Below are 21,963 nucleotides of genomic sequence, written 5' to 3' on the forward strand. Positions count from 1 at the left end.
TGAATTTGTGTATGAACTTGTGACCACATACAGCTCTGGTCACAGAGAGAGAGGCAACCGCAGGCAGACACGATTGTACAGACAGAGAAGCCGCAGTTACAGACACATGCACAACTGCATTCAAGCAGACAGGTGCACACAGCCGTGTATACACAGCTATTCACACAAATCAAGTCAGGGAAGACATGCACAGGGAAAGCATATATAGGCGCACAAACTGGAAAAACAGGGATGCAGAGAGTACACTTACTATCATTACAAAGACGAAATGCAGAAAATACACCTAAAGCTGCATGAAGAGGAAACAAGGGAACATACACTGCCACCAAAAGAAATGCCCTTAGGGAGCACACACCTGTAGCCACTCACCAAGGAGAGATGCAAACACACAGACATCGGAGACACACACACAGAGGAGAGACAGATTAACACACTTCTCACCCACGAGCATTACAAAGGAGACACATAAGCACCCAAGGAACACACACGCACAGCCCCATGTAGATGAATTGTGCAAGCAGATGGGACCAACACACAGTTGTCAAAAAGGAAACACACGAGTTGGATAGGCAGCGACAGACATAAGACACAACCAGGCAAGTAACATAGTAAGACACACGTGGAACTCACATACGTGTGTTTGTTGCTGGGAACATGTACAGGTAGCTGAGATACCCTCAGGGTATTCATACACAGGCGCGCGGGCGCAAGCCGGCAGGAGCACACACACACACACACGCACACGCACACACACCACTCCCCCGTCTATCCCGGCCTACTCCGTGATCTCTCATCTCTCTCCTCTTCCCCCCTGAGAGCCATTAAACATCTGTGCTCCAGGCCAGCCAGGGAAAGAGACACCTGTCAGCAGAGGCCTTGGCCCAAATGACTAAGGGGCGGGGGGACGGGGACTGGCTAGGCAGGTGTCTAGATTTCAAGAAAAGTTTGAAGTGTCCCATCCAAAGAACTAGTGAAACTTCAACAAAAAACAGATGCCCTCACCCACCACCTCCCAGCAGCAGCTTCCTCTGATCATTGTCTTCCCCTCCAAGGGCCAGCCCTGCCCTCCCGCGTTGCCCAGCACAAGGCCACCTGGGCACACAGCTGGAGGTCAATGAATGCTACTTATCAAGTGTCATATTATCATCATTATTTTTATTTCTGCCGAGTGAACTCTTCTAGGGGAGGGGCAAACCTTCATCCAGCTCTGCACCCCATAGCTCAGCTAAGTTTCAGGGCATTGGAAATAGCAGGTGTTCCACATATGCTGGTAGGAGGAAAAACAAAGGGAAAGTGAAATCTGGCTGCAGAGGCAGCCTGCTTTAGAAGGAACAGATGTCTTTAAGCTTGACCGAAGCCTTGAGGCCGTGCCAGGGATAAGAACGCTTTGTTCGTTCATCAAAGTAGGGCCCTTTCTCAGGGTCATTTAAGGCTTTTGTTGGTTCATTAAAGCAGACCCTCGTGGGACATTTGGGATTCCTGTCGAATCTATTAAAAGTCAGTTTAGGATCTTGTCAGTTCTTCTAAGCAGACCCCTGCTTTTCATTAAAACACTACTCAGCAGTCTTCAGGGGAGGGAGCCACGGAGCAAAGCAGTTAACAGCGCGAGCTTTCCCAGCTCTGCCACTTAGGAGCTGTGTGGCCAGGAGCAAGTTTCGAAACCTCACTGTTTCAGCTTCCCGCAGGGCTTACTACTGCCTAACTCAGGGCCATGGGGAAGATTGAATGAATGAATACAGGTAAAGCACTAAGAACAATGCTTGACATACAGTAATCGCTCAATAACATCTTTGTGAAAGGAATTAATGAACTCTTCTCTGCCAGTGAAGGCATCCCCCCACTGAGCTGGGTTTGGATTCTAATCTCTCCTTTCATGCAAGCTCCCCACGGATAACTCTTCCGTCCCTCAAAGCAGCCCCTGGACTGCAAGGCTTTTTGAGTCACTGTCTGGTCCCCTGCGCCTGGACCACCCCCGTCTTTCCTTCACGTGGTAAGATGCCCTCCGGCACAGGGCCGGCCTGGCAGCTCCCCTCTCCTTGACCTTTTCAGGAGGCTGAGGGGAGGACACCTTTACACTCAGTGGGGTGCTGGGTGGGAGCTGCAGGCGGACACCCCACTTCGGGAAGAGCCTGGGGAGTTCAGAGCCTGGCTCCTGTCCCCCAATCCCCCCAGCCCTGCTGGAGGAAGCAAGTTTCTTTGCAAAAAATTAAACATCCTCTTTGTGAGAGGCAAGAAAACAGGAAGCGTCCCACAGGGTGAACATGGGCCCCCAATGCCTGGCACCCCCTCCTCTCTGTGGAGCAGCGCCCCGTGGCTTGAACCCTTGCTTTCTCACACTTGCTCACCTCTGCAGGGGAGCCATGTTCCCACCGCCCCCCACAATGCCCTTGAACTCCGCTGACAAGCTCTGGCTTCCTCCCTGGCTCTCCAGGGTCTCTGCGCGGCTGTCTACACCTCCTCCCAGGGCCCCACATAAATGCAGAGCACACCACTACGGAAAGAGTGAAGGAACAAAGCAACAAAAGGGTGAATTCAGCAAACATCTATTGAACACCACCTGTGTGCCGGGCCCTACTCTAGGCGCCAGGGAGGCAGCAGTGAACAAAACAACAGAAACCCCTGCCTAGCGAAGCTCACATTTCTAAGGAATGATGAATCTATCGTTCAGTTGTTTGAATACTCGCCAAGCTCATTCCCACTTCAGGGTCTTTGCACTTGGTGTTCCCTCTGCCTGGAATGCTCTTCCTCCAAACATTCCTAGGGTGTGCTCCCCTTCAGGTCTCAGCTCAAATGTCACCTCGTCAGAAAGCCTTCCCTGACCACACTGTCTAAAATAGCAATTCAACGCCTGTTACTCTCCAATCCTTTCACCCTCCTTTATTATCCTTCATAGCTTTTATCACCACCTGACATAACATATTCATATACTTAATAGTATATTTACATTTAGTACTTTAGTAAGTAGATATATATAGATACTAGCAGATTTATATATATATATATATCAGCATATACATTTATATCAGATATGTATATTTTATACATAAACTATACAAAAAAGCATAAATATATATTATATATTTCCACATAATGACATATTTATATTTATTATATTTATTTGCTAATATATAATTTACATACTAGTAAATATTAGACATCACTATATATTTCTATATCATCACATATGCAGTAAATGGCATATGTTTACACATCTAATATATATATATATATTCTCCTTTGTCTCCTTTTCCTCATCTGTAAACTGGGGAAAACACAGCTATTATTAAAAATGAAATTATGTAAACTTATAATTAACTAAATTAGATTTTTAAAGGTGATAAATACTCAAAACTCATCACTTCTTAATTATTATTTTACTACATTTCATTATTTCTATGCTCCTGAGATCATTCATCCCTAGTTTAATTGTACTGTAGAAATAATACACAATGGTGCACTAGTGCATCTCTTCCAGACTCTGTGTTCCGTGACTACACCTTGGTAAGTTGAAATCTGACAAGATGATAGTATGTAAACCATGGAAACTGGCAAATGTTAGAAATCAGGGCTTCCTCTCCCTCTCCACCTAAAGAGCTGATTGTTAACCATTTACCAGCACACCACTGAGAGCACTCAGAAGAGTGCCTGGCACATGGTAAACGCTATAATAAATGTTTCCATTACTATATTTGCTTGTGCACTGGGTCGAGATGCAGTCTTTTTTTCTAGGTCCGAGTTAAAAGTGTTTGAAGAACACAGAATTACAGACAGTGTGCGGAACTACACCTATTTAATCCTGCCAATGACCCTCTGTGGAGTCTGTACTACTTGTTACCCCATTTTACAGAAGAAGAAACCGCAGTTCTGAGACGGTAACAGTCAGAAGGCGCTATCAATTAGCAGAAGTGGGATTTGAAATTGCAGCCGAGCAGCTTCTGCGCGCTCGCGCACTTAATTAACGCACTCTCCTTCCTCTCAAATTCGCTACGCCAGAGGTAATTGCACTTCGCGGCGCGCGAAAAATAAATACGTGCCGCCGTGCGCGTTGTATCTTGGGAAATGTAGTCCACAGGCTCAAGGAATACTGTTGTACAAGAAGGGAGGGGCGGAGAGTACGTCGATTTTCGCCTTGTAACAAAAGAACAAAGTCAGTTTTCGTGCCTCGCGACGTTTCGGCCATGCCTTGCGCGACTTCGGCGGCTTTACTCGCGCCCGTTGCATGCTGGGAACGGCAGTTCGCCCGACCGGCTACGTCGGCGCGAGATGCCGGAACTCACGTGGTACGATCAGGTCGGGTCCCCGCTTCGCGCGAGTCACCGCGTTCCACGATGACAGGCTTTCCACGCTCCGGTCGCCCTTAGGCATGTGCGACAGACATTCGGATCAACTAAGAATACAAACTGAAGCCCTACGACTTCTCACCGGTTTGCGCTCTCGCCGAGGCTCGGGCTGCTGGAGGACCGGCCTCCTTCGTTCCGCTTCTCCCCACTCCGAAAGTTTAAGGTAGGCCCTGGGGCGCGGAGGACTTGGGTCCCGGCCAAGACGGTTGAGGCATGCCTGCGCTGTCCCGCCGGTGAGGGAAGGAGGCAAGTTCGCCCTCGGCGCTGCAGCTGCGTAGTCCGGGCAGCTGGCACCAGGTAGGCTCCAGACCCAAGGTTTGTCTGGAGAAGGGGCCCACTCATGCGGGATGGTCTGGGGGTGGGCGGGGGGCGCAGAGGTCCAGATACCGGCGGAGCCGGTCTTGTGGTCCCAGTGGGGACTTGGGCTTTCAGGTAATGATGAGGAAGGACCGGCGGTGTAGCCAGAGGGCTGTTAATGGGTGGGTGTGGAGGTTTGGTGGGCTGCGTGGGTGTCATAGAGGTCTGGTGGGAGTGTTATTGGGGAATCAGTGAGGGCTAAAAGGCGTGTTTTAGTCGATGTGTTCAAGGGGGCCAGTGGGATGTGTTCGTTAATTAATGAGGGGATGGTAGAGTGGGCAACTAGAAGATAATGGGAGGCAGGTAGGAGTGTGATCCTTGAGGGACTGATGGAGGTATGATATTCAATGGGTTAATAAAGAGTGGTGGGGCATAGTGATTGAAAGGATAATGGTGCGGCTGTGGAGGAAATAATAGAGGCCGGTAAAAGTCATGATCAAGGAACTAATGGGAGTAGTGATCAAAGAAGAGAGAATGAGAGGCTGAAGGGGTGTTGTAATCAAAAGATTTTAGTGGGTGATGATGGTATGATCATTGAAGAATTAATAGGAGCAGAGTGAGCAAAGAGGGGGTAATAGTAAGCTGTTGGGTGTGATCATCAAGTGATTGTTGGGTGGGGAGAAAGGTGGGCAGTGAGGGGAGAATGTGGAACTGATGTATGATTATCAGGGATTAACATGAATGTGTGGTAGGGAAGGGTTACAGGGGGGCTAGTGGTGTGATCTATGAAGGATCAGTTGGAGGGCCAGGTTAATGGGGACTGATAAATCATAGTAATTGAGAGCTCGATGGGGGACTAATAGGCCATGATTCTCCAGGCATTAATGGGGGGGTGGTGATAAAGATGTAGTAATAAAGGAATTATTGGGGGCCTAATCTCTTCAGGGGGGCCTAATCTCTTCAGGGGAGAGAGATGAAGGAGGTGGGGAGTGCAGTGAGGTAGTATGAGGATAATGGGGTGAAAGCAAGGGATTAATGGGGGGCTAGTAGGGCTGTATGACTCTAGGGGTAATGAGGAGAGCTGGGAAGACAGTGAGATGTTATTGGGGATAAGGTGGGCAGAGAAGGGTTGATAGTGGGGTTTAATATGTGGTGTGTGAGTGGGAGGTGGACAGGGTCAGTAATAGGTCATCTATGAGATAAGGGTTGGGTTTGTGGGCTCTTTGGGGGAGATCTGTGGGGTTAGTGATGGAGCCTGAGAGCTCAGTGGTGGGGTCCTTCAGGCTCAGTGAGGTCATTGGGGTTAGTGACTGGGCTCTAGCCTTCCCACCTGTTGAGTGAGCTGTCACACGGGTCAGATGAGCCCGGTTTAGTTTTTGTGGTTCTCGCTGCCCTGCAGAGGTAGGTGATGGCCCACTTACTGATACAGGGCGGCGTCAGCTTGCTGTTGGCAGGTCCCTGGGCAAACAGTGTGTGAGATGGGACGGACGTCAAAGGACAAGCGGGATGTCTACTACCGCCTAGCCAAGGAGAATGGCTGGCGTGCCCGCAGTGCCTTCAAGCTGCTACAACTTGACGAGGAATTCCAACTCTTCCAAGGTCCCCACTTGGCGGGCGAGTCACTGGGGGATGGGGTGGGCGAAGGGAATAGACAAGTGGGCTAGGTCTACAGAGCTCCCTGTGGTAGGTGGGCTGACTTGGAGGGTCTATGGGGCAGGGGCCAGGCAGGAAGATGGGCAGGTACGCGAAAGGAGCTGGGCATCTAGGCAGCAGATAGATACGAGTGCTGCCCAGGGGAAAGGGGTGAACTTTGCAGGGTCCCAGGTTGGAGAGGTGGGTGCAGCTGACCACTACACCTTCCTGTGTGTGCTCAGGTGTGACGCGGGCAGTTGACCTGTGTGCGGCCCCGGGCAGCTGGAGCCAGGTGCTGAGCCAGAAGATTGGGTGAGTGTGGAGTCCCAGATGGGAGGGTGGGAGGGCAGGTTAGATGGAGGGTGGACCAGGAGTGATAACTGGGCTGACATGGACCGTGTTGTCCACAGGGGCCAGGGGTCCGGCCATGTCGTGGCCGTGGATCTTCAGGCTATGGCTCCACTACCAGGTGTGTTACAGATCCAGGGGGATATCACCCAGGTGAGAGCATGGCTTGGGGTGTTGGGGTGTATCCTTGGCAAAGGCCCCCCAACCTGGGGGCTACGGCAAGTGGAAGAGAGAAAGAGAAAGACAAACAGACTGAGAAAGACAGACAGAGATAGAGTAACCGAGAGAACCCAAGAGAGTGTAACAGCAGAGAAACAGAGCCAGCCTGTCGTCATCACAGAGAGACAGCAAAAAATGATCCCAGAGATGGAGCCTGGTCTTAGGCAAAGCCTGAGAATTTGGCTGACCCACGGGCTGCGGGCCAGGGCCAAGGGCAGGTGGGGTTAGAGGGCTGTGGAGGGGGTGCCTTGGGGCCACTCATCCTCCCTCTCTTCCATAGCTGTCCACTGCCAAGGAGATCATCCAGCACTTTGAGGGCTGCCCCGCCGACCTAGTGGTGTGCGACGGGGCTCCTGATGGTAAACAGCAGGGATTGGGGGGCCAGGCGGGGGCCCTATGTGTGTCCTTCTCTGTATGTCCCGCCTCTGTTGGCTTCTTTTACTGCCTCTCCTCTCCACTGTCAGCTGTTCCTACATCTAGCAACTTCTCCCTACTTCTGTTTCCTATTCTCTGCCTCTGTCTTCTCCCTCCCCATACTCTACCATTTGGGTTTTGTCCACCCTTTCATCTTCTTATTGCTCACCTCTCTGCAACTGTCCAATTCCATCTTAGTGTTCACTCTTTTTCTTTTTTTTTTTCAGTCAGTTAGCCATCCATCCATTCAGCACATTTACTGAGCACCTGTTTTGTGTCAGGCACTGTTGTACATGTTGGGAAAATATTTGTGAATAAAATTCTACTAATCTCTGACCTTATAGAGCTGGTGTTCTAGTGGGAGCAGACAGAAGAGAAACAAGTGATTGAGCTATGTAGCCTGTCAAAAGGTGATAGGTACCATGGGGATGTCAATGAAAAGGAGAGGGAAGAGGGGAGTACCTGTAGGAATTTTAAATAAAGCTTGGAAGGCCTCATTGGCTTTAGCACAAAAACCTAAAGGAGTCAAGGGAATGGGCCAGGGGCACGTCTGGAGGAAGAACAATCCAGGTAAAGGAATTGGCCTATGCAAAGGCCCTGAGGTAGGAGGGTGCTTGGCATGTGTGAGGAATAGCGAGATCAGTGTGGCTGGATTGGAGTGAGTGAGCAGGAGAGTTGTAGGAGGTGAGAACAGATCCTTGTGTGGATCTTTCTGGGCCACAGTGGTGACTTTGGCTTCTTCACTGAGATGAGAGCGTGGGGAAAACCATGAGAGGGTTGTGAGCAGAGGAGGGCCGTGCCTGACTTGGGTTGTGACAGGATCCCTCTGGCTGCTGTGAGCAGTGTGAGGGGTGAGACCTGGGGAGGGGAGGCCGCTGCAGTCGTCCAGGTGGAGTTGAGAAGATTTGCTAATGGCTTAAATGTGGGTGTGAGGAGAGAGTGGTGGGTGGGTGTGTGTCAAAGGTAACTCGAAGGTTTTTGGCTTGAACAATTGGAAGGATCAGATGAGATGGGAAAGATGATGGGAGGAGCAGGTTTGGGCAGGAAGATCGGGAGTTTGTTTTTGGATGTATTGAGTCTGAGATGTTCGTTCTGATCTGAGTCTGGAGTTAAGAGGAACAGTCTGCACTGGAGGTAGAAATGATGATAACAGTATTCGCGCCTGAGGTTGTTTTGAGAATGAAAATGAGTGCCTAAGGGTTAGGAGCTCAGAGTACGCATCTAGTTGGCAGATAGTATTTGCATGCAGAACCTTAGCAGTAAGAGAGCCTAGGAAATGTTTTTAGCGCTCTAACCTCTGGGAGGTTAGAATGGGAGCATAGCTAGACTGGATGGCCCCCTAACACTATTCTCTTGCTGCAGTAACCGGCCTCCATGATGTCGATGAGTATATGCAGGCCCAGCTCCTCCTAGCCGTGAGTAACCCTGGCTGCCCCTGCCTCGGTTTGGCCCCCTCCTGGCTGTCTCCACCTCACCCTTAACCACCTGTCCTGCCCATAGGCTCTGAACATTGCTACACATGTCTTGAAGCCAGGGGGCTGCTTTGTGGCCAAGGTAAGGCTCGGGGAACCTGGTAGGGGGTAGAGAGGGGTCTCCAAAGGTCATCTTCATGCCTCCATCTCTGCCTCCCCACCCTGCAGATCTTCCGAGGCCGGGATGTGACACTGATCTACAGTCAGCTGCGTGTCTTCTTCTCCACCGTGCTCTGTGCCAAGCCCAAGAGCAGCCGGAACTCCAGCATTGGTCAGTGGGGTGGAGGGGCCAGGCTGGGGGGTGCGCATCTCAGGGACCCATCCGCACAGGGTGGTGGTGGCAGTCGCCCCTCACTCTACCTTATCCCCACAGAGGCCTTTGCTGTCTGTAAGGGTTATGACCCCCCTGAGGGCTTCCTGCCAGACCTGACCAAACCCCTGCTGGACCACTCTTACGGTGAGAGCCAGAGCCCTGGGCCCCATCCCTGGGGAGAGTCTGTCCACCAATGGAATTTATGTTCCAGGAGGGCCCTCAGCCCCACCCCCTGGTGGAAACTCTGCCCCTTAGGGGAATTCTGTCCCAAAAGGATCCTCAGCCCCACCCTCTGGAAATTCCACCCCTGTATGGATATTTTGTTCCAGGAGGATCTTTAGCCCAGTGGCCTAGTGGTAACTCTTGGACCTGGTGAAAATTCTGTCTTGGGAGGATCCTGCGTCCTACCCCAAGGGAGACTCCACTTGCTTGCGGAGATTCTATACTAAGAAGACTCAGTCACGCCCCAGGTGGAAACCCCACCCCTGTGTGGGAATTTCATCCTGTGAGGGCCTTCAGACTGGCCCCTAGAGGGAGAAAGCACAGAGCGGCTCTTGTGGCAGGCACACTTGAGTGAGACAAAGTCCAGACAGTATATGGCAGGTGGGCATAAGTGCAATCGGAGAAAAGTGGGTTGTGGGGGGTGGTGTGTTTTAGAACAGGTGATCATGGAGGGCTTCCCTGAGGAAGTGATCTGAACCAAATGAAGGATTTCTGATAAAGGAGGGCAAGAGTAGCTGGTGGATATGTTGGGGAGGCCTCGGTACCCATCCTGGGTGCAGCCTGAGTCACGACTGGTCCCAGACACCCCAGCCCTGTCCTGCCTCATCTCTCCCTGCTTGTCAGATCCAGATTTCAACCAATTAGATGGTCCCACCCGCATCATTGTACCATTTGTGACCTGTGGGGACCTGAGCGCCTATGATTCGGACCGCAGTTACCCACTGGATGTAAGCGCCCAGCCAATAGTGGGTGGATGGGGGGTGCTGTCCTAGGTTCCCAGCTCCTCACCACCCGCTGCCGACATGTGTCCCTGCAGCTAGAGGACGGCTCAGAATACAAGTATACTCCGCCCACGCAGCCCCCCATCTCACCACCGTACCAGGAGGCCTGCACCTTGAAGAAGAAGGGGCGGCTGGCCAAGGAGATCCGCCCCCAGGACTGCCCCATCAGCACAGTGGACACGTTGCCCCAGTCCCTGGCCGCCCCACAGCGCCACACCCTGCTGGCCTCTGAGGTCTGGAAACATGGGCCCAGAGCCCTTAATGCCCTTTCTCTGTGCCCACAGTGACCCCCTCCTCGTGTGCCTCCTTCTGCCCCAAATCACATGGTTTCTGGGACAAACTTCTCTTCCCTGCCTCCCAATAGCTATAAAAATCAATGGGTAAAACCAAGTACAGTGAACGGAAAAGCTTAGCCAAGTATCTGAGTCCCTTCTTTTTTTCTTGGGTAGGTGGAAGACAGTGAAATGAACCGTTCGCCTTAAGATGTTAAGGTAAATTTGCCTTTTTGTCTAAGAATTTGAGTAAATGGCACCTTTAAGAAAAAACTGAGTAAAATTTCACCTTTGAAACTTTTACATCAACTGGTAAGATTTCAGTCAGCAAACCTTTACTAAAACACCTGATCTTATGTGCCAGGAACTGCTTTAAGGATTTTACATATTGAGGCACTCGGTAAACATTTATTGAGCACATGCTGTGTGCTGGGCATTGTTCTAGGTTTGAAGATAGAGCGGGGAACAACACAGGCAAATATCCTGGCCCTCAGAGCTTCTAGTTTGGGAAAGAGGTGATAAGCAGTAACACAGTCTAAATGCAGGAGTTTCCACCCACACATACACAAACTATTTATCTTGATCTCTCTATATATGTATACACACACACACACACACACACACACATAAAATGTAAAAGTAATATGGGATATGAAGAAATTTTTAAAGCAGGGTAAAGAGATCAAGAATTCTAGGGGATGGCAGTTTGCAGTTTTTAAAAAGGTTATCATGGAAGGTCTCACTGAGGTAATGTTTGAGCAGAGACCTGAAGAAGATGAAGGAGGGAATCGTGTGTTTATCTAGGGGAAGAGCATTCCAGGGAGAGGAAATAGCAAATACAAAGGCCCTGAGGTGGAACCCTGCCTGGTATGTGAGGGAGCAGTGAGGAGCCAGTTTGCCTGGAACAGTCTGGGCTAAACCTATCAGTGCTGGAGGGCTTCTCATCCTCAGGATACCACATCAGAGGACATCCCTGTCTGGCAATGGCTTTGCAGGTTATTCAGACCAAGTCTTCCATTAAAATAAGAAGTAAAAAAGACATCTTTTAAAAAATGAAATGGCAAATCACAATGGGAAGAGATATTTATAATCCCTATATATAGTATCCTTGATATTTAAAAAACTGCTATAAATCAGTAAGGAAAAGAAAATATGAGAATGGCCAGTAAGCACATGAAAAGCTGCTCATCAGGGAAATGCAGGCTAGAACTAAAAAGATTGACAATACTAAGCGTCTGGAAGGATGTGCAGCAATTGGAACTCTTGAAGACGCCCATGGCAGCATATAATGGTGTAGCCACTGGAAAATTGTGAGGCATTATCTGCTAAAGCTGCATGTGTGCCAGTTGCACTCCTAAGAAGTGAGTACTAGAATGTTCCTAGCCAGCACTATTTGTAGTACCCCCAGACTAGATACAGCCCAAATATCCATCAGCTGTAGAATGGATCGTTAAATCCTGGTTTATTCGCAGTGGAGAGCTACACATCAAAGAGAATGAACGTTATATGTTTTATGCATTTTTCTGTGTGTTATGGTTCACAATGAAAGTAAAGGGAAAAACTTCAAAAAAATGTTAGTAGCTGAGCAAACAATGATTATAGTAGAAGACAGTGGGGAAACATTTTGGTTTAAAACTTCCTTTTACTTTGACCTTTAGTTAGCTGGCAATCTGATAAGGACTCGGAAGCTGTTTGCTGTCAGGAAAACCAGAACTTGAGTTGATGAACTTGTTTTCAAATATCTCATCAACCGGTCCTGAACATACAAGCTCCGAGTGGGAACCTGCAGCAACCACCAGGAACACAGCGAGGAAAGAAGCATCACGGAATGTCCGTCTGCACTGCAGAGGGGATTCTTGAGTGGGGTCTTGCCTCTTCTCTAAATCTTTCCAGCCGTGTCCTGATTATGTCCAGAATTTACCCTGAGAGCGGGGGTTCTTAACCTGGGTAGAAGTCAGGGTTATGTGTGGATTTGATGGAGGGAAACATTACATCTTTATTTTCACTAATATAAGTGAAATTTTAGCTATACTCCCGGATCTGAATGCTGGCATCAAATCACAATAGTAAAAGCAGTGCCTGCAACTTCCACCAATACAGATCACAGTTACTTTTTTATGTTATGTTACAGTCGTTGCAGGCATCTTAAAATATTGTTCACATTGGTCACTACTGTGAATAAGATCTTAAAATTTGATGAATTAATAAAAAAAAGTTCATATAGCATCCCAATGTTGTTTCATTTTAACATGGTAACTATTTTTCTAGTTTTATTGAAATATAATTGATATAATGTATAAGTTGGAAGTGTACAACATAATGATTTGATATATGTGTATATTGCAAGATGACTACCGTGGGTTTAATTAACATCTATCACCTCACATAGTTACAGTTTTTTTTTCTTGTGATGGGAAGTTTTAAGATTTGCTCTCTTAGCAACTTTCAAATATACAATATAATATTGATAAGTATAGTCACTATGCTGTATATTACATCCCCAGAACTTATTTATAACTAGAAGTGTTGTACCTTTTGACCACCTTCACCCATTTTTAGATTCCACATATAAGTGAGATCACACAGTATTTGTGTTTCTCTGACTAATTTCATTTAGCATAATACCCTCAAGGTCTGTCCATGTAGTCACAAATGGCGGGTTTCCTTTTTTATGGCTGAATAATATTCTATCATATGCATATACCGCATTTTCTTTATTCATTCATCTGTCAACAGATCCCTAGGTTGTTTCCACATCTTCGCTATTGTGGATAATACTGCAATGAACATTGGGGTGCAGATAGCTCTTTGAGGCAGTGATTCCATCTCCTTTGGATATATACCCAGAAGTATATATTTGGGATACGGGGAATACTGGATCATATGGTAATTCTATTTAATTTTTTGAGGAACCTCCATGCTGTTTATTTAGTTTCCATAATCCTGTGTATTTGAGTGTATGTGTGTATGTGTGTGTGTGTATGCACATGCACACGCATGCTTTCAAAAATACTCTATGAAGGGGTCCACAGACTTGATCAGATCAGATGCCAAAGGGTTCCCCAGACAAATTTTTTTTTTTTTTAGCTGTGCTGCGTGGCTTGTGGGATCTCAGTTCCCCGATCAGGGATTGAACCCAGACCACGGCAGTGAAAGCCCAGAATCCTAACCACTAGGCCACCAGGGAACTCCCCAGAACAAATTTTACGTTAAGAACCCCTCTCTTAAAGGAATATCAGAAAGTCTGCCATGACTGCAGTCCTGAATTTCTATATTTTAGCAAACAGGAGCTGACAAACACCAGCTACATGGGCAGACCCGGTTTCCACAGCTTACTCGCTTATCTTTAGAAAATCACTGTTCTTTGTCCACACACCATCCATTGACCTCAGGACTACTGACATCCCAGTCTGTGACCCCAGGTGTTTCTGTACCTGACTTTGAGACCCTGGGAGTGTCCATACTGAGTCTAACCCCAGGGGGCCCACACCACAGCTTGTTAACCCAGGAGTCTTATCACCCACGTCAGTATGACCACAGGAATGTCCACACCCCAGTCTGTGTGACTCCAGGAATGTAAAACAGAAGTATCCACACAAAAGGTGGTGTGTCCACACCCATCACCATGTAAATTCAGCAGTGTCCACACTAGAGTCAGTGACGCCCCAGGAGTGTGGACAGCCCAGTTTGTATAATCCCAGGAGTATCCACGTCTCAGTTCCCAGAAGCGTAAACACACCAGCCTTTGGGACCCTGTGGGCATACTCACCTCGGGCTGTGTGTCCCTGGTGTCCACCCCCATCTGTAACGTCAGAAGTATACACCGAAAGTCTCTCTGACAGAGCAGTGTCTAATTCCCAGTCTGTGCAAACCAGTGGAGTCCACACCCCCAAGTCTGTGGCCGAGGAGGGGCCCACCCGGCCTAGGCCTGCTTTCTGAGCTCGGGAGTGCCCACTCTCCACCTGTGTGGCCCTAGTCTTGCGACTCCAGGAGTGTCCACGCCCTCAGTGTGACCCCAGAATTTTGCACGCCAAAGTCAGTTTGTAACCAGAGGTACATCCGTCCCAGCCCGTGTGTCCCCAGTGGGGTACTTACTTTAGTCTGAGTGACTCCTGGAGTGTTTCCACCCCAGTCTGTGATGACAGGAATGTTTATTCTCCAGTCTTTGTGACCCCAGGCTTTCCGCAACACAGCCTGTGTTACCCCCAAAGTGTACACGCCCTGGTCAGATGACTGCAGGTTTGTCAATTGCTAAGACTGTGTAACAACAATGGGTGTCCATTCCCCTATCGCTGTAACCCCCAGGGTTATCACACCTCAGTCATTGTCACCCCCCAAGGGTGTCTGCAGTGTAGTCTGTGTCACCACAGGAGGGTATACACTCCAGTCTGTGTGACACCTGGAGTATTCAAAATATAGTCTGTGTGACCCCATAAGCGTGCATATCCCAAAGCTTCTGACCGCAGTGTTGTAAAAACTCAAGTCTATTTGACCACAGGGGTGCCCACTGCAAAGTATGTCAGTCAGCAGCAGTGCCCACGTCCCAGTCTGGGTGACCTCACCAATGGTATATGTCAGGTTTTGTCACCATAGAAATGTCCACCCCCTCTGTCTGACCCCAGGAGTCTCCAGATGCCAATGTGTGTCCTGAGGGAAGCACACCCCTGGTCTGTGTTGCGAAAGCACTGTTTGTTTACACCCCAGTCTGTCACTGTTGCCTTTCCACCTGCCAGTCAGTGTCCCCTAGGAGTGATCATTCCTCAGCGCTTGAAACACCAGGAGTGTCCACACCCCAGTGTACGTAACCCCAGGAGCACCCACAGTCAGCCTGTGTTTCTCCAGAAGGGTCTACACAATAGTCTGCATGACCCCAGGATGATCAGCTTTCTGTGTGACCACAGGAGTGGCCACCACCCAGTCCACGTGTCCCTAGGACGGTACACCTTTGGCTGTGTGATCAGTGAAGTCTCTATGCTCTGGGTTCTGTGACCACCAGGGTGTCACTCCCCAGCCTGCAACTCCAGAGCTTTCTACCCTGTGTGGGAGCGAGGAGTGTCCCCACCTCAGTCTCTGACCCCACAGGCTCATTTACTACGTCATCCCTGTCACCCTAGGAGTAGCTGAACTCCGGTCTGCGTGATGCCACAAGCGTCCACATCCCAAACAAGGTGAGCAGAGGGGTGTCTACACTTGAGTGCGTGTGACCACAAACATGTCCTCCCCTTGTCTTTGTGACCCCAGATGGGTCCGGTGGGTTTTACCCTGGCTGTGTCCACATCCCAATGCTTGACTACAGAAACGTCCACAGCCCAGCCTTTGTGACCCCCAGGAGTGTCCACCCCACAGTCAGAGTCCAGAAGTGGCAACGGCTTAGTCTGGGTGACTTCGGGAGGTTCCACAGCACAGTCTGAGTGGCACCGTGAGTGTGCTCATCTCAAACTGTGTGATCACAGAGGTGTCCACACTCCAGTCTCCGTGGCCCAGGAATGTCCACACCTAAGTTCCTGTGACAGAAGCAATGTCCAATCTCGAGTGTATGTGACCCAGTATTGTCCAGACCCCACAGTTGCTGGCACAGCGTGTCTGTGCCCAGTGCCTGTGGCCTCAGGAGGGTGTGCTCCCATCAGGGTGACCACAGGAGTATGAAAGTCCCATGCCTGTGACTGCTGGTGGGTCTACACTCCAGTCTGGGTGACCCAGGGGAGGATACCCCCCATCTGTGTGACCAAAGGAGTCTCCACGCTCCAGTGTCTGTGACCCATTCAGTGTGACTAGAGGAATGCCCACAGCAAATTCGGTGTGATCACACCACTGTCCACCCCCATCTGCCTGTCCTGAGAGGCATCTCTGCTGCGGTTGGTGTGATCCCAGCAGAGGGCATACGGCAAGCAGCATGACTACAGAGGTCTCCTTCTGGATAAACACAGGCTGACTGGGGGTCCTCCTGGTGTTCCATACACTGGGGCGTGGACACGCCTGCCTGTGATACTCCAGCAGTGTCCACGCCCCAGTCCTTTGACTACAGTGGCTCCCCAGTGTATGTGTCCTCAGTCATGTCGTTGTCCCAGCCTGTGGTCCACACCCCAAAGTTTGTGACTCTGATGGTGCCCGAAGTTGAGCCTGTGTGAGAAGGTACCAGATCATAGTCCTTGTGACTCCAGGAGTGTCCACCCACCAATCTGTAGGAATCTAGGAGAACACATCCCAGCCCATGAGACTTCAGGAGTGGCCACACCCCATCCTGCGTGACCACACACCAGGCTGTGTGACCCCCTAGAGCCTCCACACCCGAGTGTGTGACCCCAGGAGGTCCACATCCCAATCAGTGTGACCCCAGGATTGCTTACACCCAAATCTAGTGACCTCATGAATGTCTACACTGTCATCTGTTTGATCCCAGGAGTGCCCACACCGCAGGCTATGTGACCCTGGGAGGATCCATACACCAGTCAATGTGACCCCAAGAGGGGTTGCATCTAGAGAAAGTAATCCAGACAAAGGGGAAAAGCCTGTGCAAAGGCCCTGAGGCAGGAGCATACGTGGCACATTTGAGGTGGAGTGAGGAGACCAGTGGAGCGGAATCAGAGTGAGCGAGGCGCAAGTGGCAGGAGGTGAGGTCGGAGAGGTTACGGGGCCTGGTTCTGTAGGGCCTCTCTGGCCACGGGGAGGACTTTGGCTTTTTTTCTGAGAGAGATCTCAGAGCAGGGGTCTGAGCAGAGGAGGGCAGTGGACTGACTTGGGTTGTAAAAGGACCCTCTGGCTGCTGTGAGGACAGACTGGAGTCCTTAAGTCAGATCAGAGATCAGGCTGAGCCATGGAGGGCAGGGGCCCCAGGAGCCAGGACCATAACCACTTGACAGGTCTCCCCAGGGGGCTGTACATTCTCCCCGGGACATATGGTAGCCCTCCTCCTGTTCCCCAGAAACACAGGATATATTGGGGAGAAGTCATGGCGATTGAATGAAGTTGACCTCACTGTGGGACCTCAGGCCAGCCTTGCCTTTCCCTGGGCCCTGGGTTTCTGCCTTTGGCAGATGAGTATAATAATTCTTGCCCTGCCAATCTCTCCAGCATCTCTACTCACCTATTCTCTCCAACCACACTAGCCTCCTTGATGTTCCTCAAACACACCAAAGCATTATTCCCACTTCGGGGCCTGTGCGCCTGCTGTTTCCCCTCTGCTTGAACACTCGTCCCAAGATATGTACATCGGTCACAGTTAACATGGCTTCCCCCTTCGTTTTCTTTTCTCTGCTTAAAGATCATCTCCTTAGGAAGCCTTCCCTGACTATCCAAAATAGCACCTCTGTATCCCTGCATCCTGCTTTGTTTTTCTTCATAGCACTTAGTACATCCTAATAGTATATTATATATCTACTTGTTGAGTCAGCCAGGGCCCTGCAGTGGGGGTGGAGGGACACAAAGCACACACAGGTGGAATTTCGAAGAGACCTGAATGAAGGGACCATTACGGAGGTGCAGAGAGTTCAGTAAACCAGTAAGGTTGCTGAGCAACCCAGGGACTGGCATCAGAGGGGTGCTGCCACCATTCCTAGGCCTGAAGGGGCAGGAAAGGGAACAGTGTTCCCGAAACCCAGGAGAAGCTGGAACCCAGCCCCAGCCAGTGAACACCTGGCTTTCTCTGTCCTTGTGTTGTCCAATCACCTACCGGGGTCCTTCATGGCTGATGAAGTCCACACGGGGACACAGGGCAGGACAGGGAAGGAGGGAGAATGGATTGCCGGGGGTGAGGGGACAAGTAGAATATCCAACATGTTAGTTTAGTGTTTTCCATTGCCTATTGAATAATACTGAGCATGGGAGGTCCCTGAAGACAGGTGTTTGTGCCTGTTGTGTTCTCTTCTGTGTTTTTAGTACCTAGAGCGGTGCATGGCACACTTAATAAGTACTTGTTGAAAGTATAAATGAAACAAAATAATAGATATAAATGTATAATGCAAAAGTGAAAGGATGAGCCACAGACTGGGAGAAAATATTTTCAAAATGCATTATCTGACAAAGGACCAGTATCCAGAATATATAAAGAATTCCCACAATTCAATAATAAGAAAACCAACAACCCAATTAAAAAATGGGCAAGAAGTTTGAACAGATACTGCACCAAAGAGGAAATACAGATGGCAAATAAACATGTGAAAAGATGCTCAACATCATTAATCATTAGAGAAATGCAAATTAAAACCACAATGAGATATCATTATACACTTATTAGAATGGCAAAACTTAAAAAGACTGACCATACTAAGTGTTGGCGAGGCTGAAACTCTCCTATGGTGCTGGTAGGGATGTTAAATGGTTAAGTCACTTTGGAAAACAGTTTGGCAGTTTCTTATAAAGTGAAGCATACACCTACCACACAACCCAGCAATCCCACTCATAGGTATTTATCCAAGAAAATGAAAACTTATGTTTATACAAAAACCTATACACAAATATCTGTAACAGCTTTGCAATCACCCCAACCTGGAAACAACCCACGTGTCTTTCAACTGCTGGCAAATAAATAAAGAAACTGATACATCCTCACTTACTACTCAGCAATGAAAAGCAAACTACTGATGCATCCAACATAGATGACCCTCAAATGCACTAGGCTAAGTGAAAGGAGCCTGAATAACAAGGTTACATACTGTCCGATTCCACCTATATGGCATTCTGGAAAAAAGCAAAACTGGGGGGATAGCACCCAGATCAGTGGTTGCCAGGGAGGGGTTAGGGGTGGAGGGAGGGGCTGACTTCAGCGTGGCCACACAAAGAACTATTTTGAAGTGAGAGAACTTCTCTCCTACTAGTGGCAGTTAACCAACTAGTTTTGTTTGTCAAGCCTCAGAGAACTGTATGCTACAAAGGAGACATTTTACTGTATGTAAAATATACCTCAGTAAATATGACTTTTTTTTAAGTGCAGTACTTTGCAAGCAGTAAGGAATTCTATGTCTACAGGACGGGCTGTGATCGTGCCTGTTGTTACTCCTCCTCTCCATCTGGTTTCTGCACAAACACGTCTCAGGAACGCATCTGAGGAAAAGGAGGAGCGGTAGCCATCCTGCCACAGCTCAAGGTAGCGCTTTGTTTGTTGACTGTTAGGACCTGAACTGTGTCCCCCTACAGATTCATGTGTTGAAGGCCTAATGCTCAATGTGACTGTTTTTGAAGATGGGGGCTTTAAGGAGGTCATAATTAAATGAGGAATGAGGTCATAGGAGTTGGTCCTAATCCAATAGGACTGGGGGGAGTCTTATAAGAAGAGGAAGAGACACCAGCGAGCTCTTTCCATGCATACATGCACAAAGGAAAGGCCATGTGAGGACACAGTGAGAAGGTGGCCATCTGCAAGCCAGGAAGAGATGCCTCACCAGAAACCAACTCGAATGGCACCTTGATCTTGGACTTCCAGCCTCCAGAACTTTGAGGAAATGTGTCTGTTGTTTAAGCCACCCGAGCAAACTAATACTTTGCCTCTCAGTTTCAGATCTGACTCCAGGAGACTCATTTTGGCCATATCTGAGGACAGCGGGCATTCAAGTGAAAGAACAAAAATTCAGCACGGTCTCCCTGTCTAGTTGAACGGGGCTCTGAAGCTCAGAGAGGGGATGTGTAGCCAGAGAAACGCAGGGTGAAATCCACAGCACTCCCACAGATCGGATTCTGGGGGCTGTATCCACAGGACCTCCTCAGCCACACTGCAAGATGAGTAAGAATTGTTGGGGGTAATAAAAAAATTTTTTAAAAAAGAATTGTTTGGGGAGTTTTCAGAACCGCCCTAAGCCTCCTTCTAAAGCCCCACCCAAACCTGGTTCACGCCAGGCTGTTCTCCCACATAACACGCATGCAGTTCAGAGGCACTGGTGCCGTGGTTTGGGAGAGTAGCTGTAATGGTGTCGTCTCAGGCTTGGTGGCAGCCCAAGGTTAGAGACAAATGTCTGAATCTCTCTAGGTGGCAGGGGCTGGGGAAAGCTGGGGTGGATCATAGATCACAGACCGCATCTCACAAGAAAGTTCTGCCAGACGCAGGAGCTGAAAGCAATTACCAGCCAGGCAGAGTTGGTGATTGAAAGCTTCCAAGGGTGATTGGGTGTGCACGCCCACATGGACGTGTGTGTGCACAGTGTGCATTCCAGCATGTGTGAAATTATTTGCATGCGTGCCTGGTGTGCTTATGTCTGTGTGTGCACATTTACAGTGTTCACACATGCACGCATATGTGGTACATGCATGTGCATTCAGGCTTTGCTGGTTTGGGTGCAGGTGTGTACGTGCATTACACAGGTGCGAGTGTGCACCTGTGGAGATGCTAGGGTGCAGATGAGCCCAGCAGCGACACGGGGGCCTGTACCCTGATCAGGGTGCTAGTGAATAGCAATAGTGTACACACACCAGGATGTGCTTATGCAGGAGATTTCGTGTTCAAACCCCTATTACCATGGGCGCAAGCCTGAGTGTTTGTGTCTGTGTGTGTATGGGCGTACCCTAGGGTGCACATGCGTGGCTGTGTGTAAGTGTACAGGTACAGAGGAGCCCATTGGCCCAGGCTTGTGTGTGTAGTGTCTGTGCTTGTATACCCCGGGTGCCGGTGCATTTGCCAGTGTGATTGACCAGGTGCACACATGGGGCTGGGCCTGGGTGTCAGTAAGCACGTACCCCTGAGAGCCTGGGCCTGGCCGTCTGTGCTCATGTCCCCTGGGGGGTTCATGAAGGCACATCTGTGCCCAGGAGCCTGGACTGTGATGTCTGTGCACGTGTACCCCGGGCACCCATAAATGTGTGTGTACACAGGTGCATATTGGTCCATGGGCCCTGTATAAATGTGCCTGTGTGTGTGTGGATGGGTGCAGGTGTGCCCACAGTCCTGGGCCTCACTATCTGTGCATGTACAACTCTGGGGGCCCATGCACATGTGTGTGCCTGGTTTCATGTGTGGACATGGGCCTCGGTAAGGGCATGTGTATACGTGTATCCCTAGGGGCCCATGCATGGCATGTGCTCAGGTGTTCAGATGTGCCCATGAGCTTGGATCTTGGTGTCTGTGCACATGTCTCCTTGGGGGCACACTTATGGCATCTGTGTGGGGGACGGGCGTGCTGCTTCCTTTCCACCTACACCCGGCTGGGGATTGTAAGAGAAACCAAGAAATGTGCTTTCTCTAGGAATCCAGGTTTTGGCAGAGGCCGGGGAGTGGAATTCAGGACCGTTTTGCTTTTCTCCAACCTTGTTACTTGGGACAAAGCTAGAGCTGGGAAACCGCCCCTTCCTTCATTCAGCCGAGTTGAGCACAGTGGTGGGCTCTGGCACCCTGGAGACGATGTGACCAAACTCCAGACTCCAGGAAAGATGAGCAATGCTTATAAGCCTCCATGATACAAAGCAGAAGTGCCAGCAAGCTGCTCAGATCAGGGAGCAGAGACTCAGGTAAGGCTTCCTAGAGGGTGGGGTAGGAAGGTGCAGGGAAGAGGGCCCAGGGCAAGGGAGGGCCTGGACATGCAGGGACAGGAAAAGGGAGACAGAAGTCAAGGCAAAAGCCTTGACTCAGAAGGCCAAGGCCTAGGAGCAGGAAGGCAGTGTTCATTCGGTCAGGAAGCCGCATCTGGCTCTCTCATCGCTTGTAGGAGACCCAGAGGCCAGGCCTGGGAG

General features: G+C 49.6%; 1 protein-coding gene across 11 annotated transcripts; it reads left to right on the plus strand.

Annotated features, from left to right (window-relative positions):
- Window positions 1–4,235: 4,235 nt before the first annotated feature.
- On the plus strand, window positions 4,236–20,032 carry FTSJ1 (FtsJ RNA 2'-O-methyltransferase 1). Of its 11 annotated transcripts, none has more exons than XR_450839.2 (15): window positions 4,236–4,503; window positions 6,067–6,236; window positions 6,512–6,581; window positions 6,680–6,770; window positions 7,117–7,195; window positions 8,613–8,665; window positions 8,751–8,804; window positions 8,891–8,993; window positions 9,096–9,179; window positions 9,882–9,985; window positions 10,075–10,272; window positions 10,489–10,530; window positions 15,426–15,479; window positions 19,241–19,393; window positions 19,799–20,032. XR_450839.2 is itself a non-coding variant. In XM_057538831.1 (13 exons), exons 1-12 carry the CDS (start codon window positions 4,364–4,366, stop codon window positions 10,519–10,521), a joined length of 1,179 nt encoding a protein of 392 aa, XP_057394814.1. In that variant the 5' UTR covers window positions 4,236–4,363; the 3' UTR covers window positions 10,522–10,530; window positions 13,048–13,157. The 11 variants fall into 11 exon arrangements, 9 of the variants coding, with proteins under 9 accessions (XP_057394814.1, XP_007180346.2, XP_007180345.2 ...); XR_450837.2 differs by having other exon boundaries at window positions 19,276–19,393; window positions 19,799–20,031; XM_057538831.1 differs by lacking the exons at window positions 15,426–15,479; window positions 19,241–19,393; window positions 19,799–20,032 and adding an exon at window positions 13,048–13,157.
- Window positions 20,033–21,963: the final 1,931 nt, after the last annotated feature.

This window comes from Balaenoptera acutorostrata, chromosome X, assembly GCF_949987535.1.
Source record: "Balaenoptera acutorostrata chromosome X, mBalAcu1.1, whole genome shotgun sequence".
Classification (NCBI taxonomy): domain Eukaryota; kingdom Metazoa; phylum Chordata; class Mammalia; order Artiodactyla; family Balaenopteridae; genus Balaenoptera; species Balaenoptera acutorostrata.

Bases quoted from the DNA above. Each gene is read 5' to 3' on its own strand.
- FTSJ1 (XM_057538831.1), top strand. From the start codon at position 4,364: ATGTGCGACAGACATTCGGATCAACTAAGAATACAAACTGAAGCCCTA. The intron at 6,582-6,679 runs GTGAGTGTGGAG...TGTTGTCCACAG, and splicing joins GTGCTGAGCCAGAAGATTGG to GGGCCAGGGGTCCGGCCATG. The intron at 9,180-9,881 runs GTGAGAGCCAGA...CCTGCTTGTCAG, and splicing joins CCTGCTGGACCACTCTTACG to ATCCAGATTTCAACCAATTA.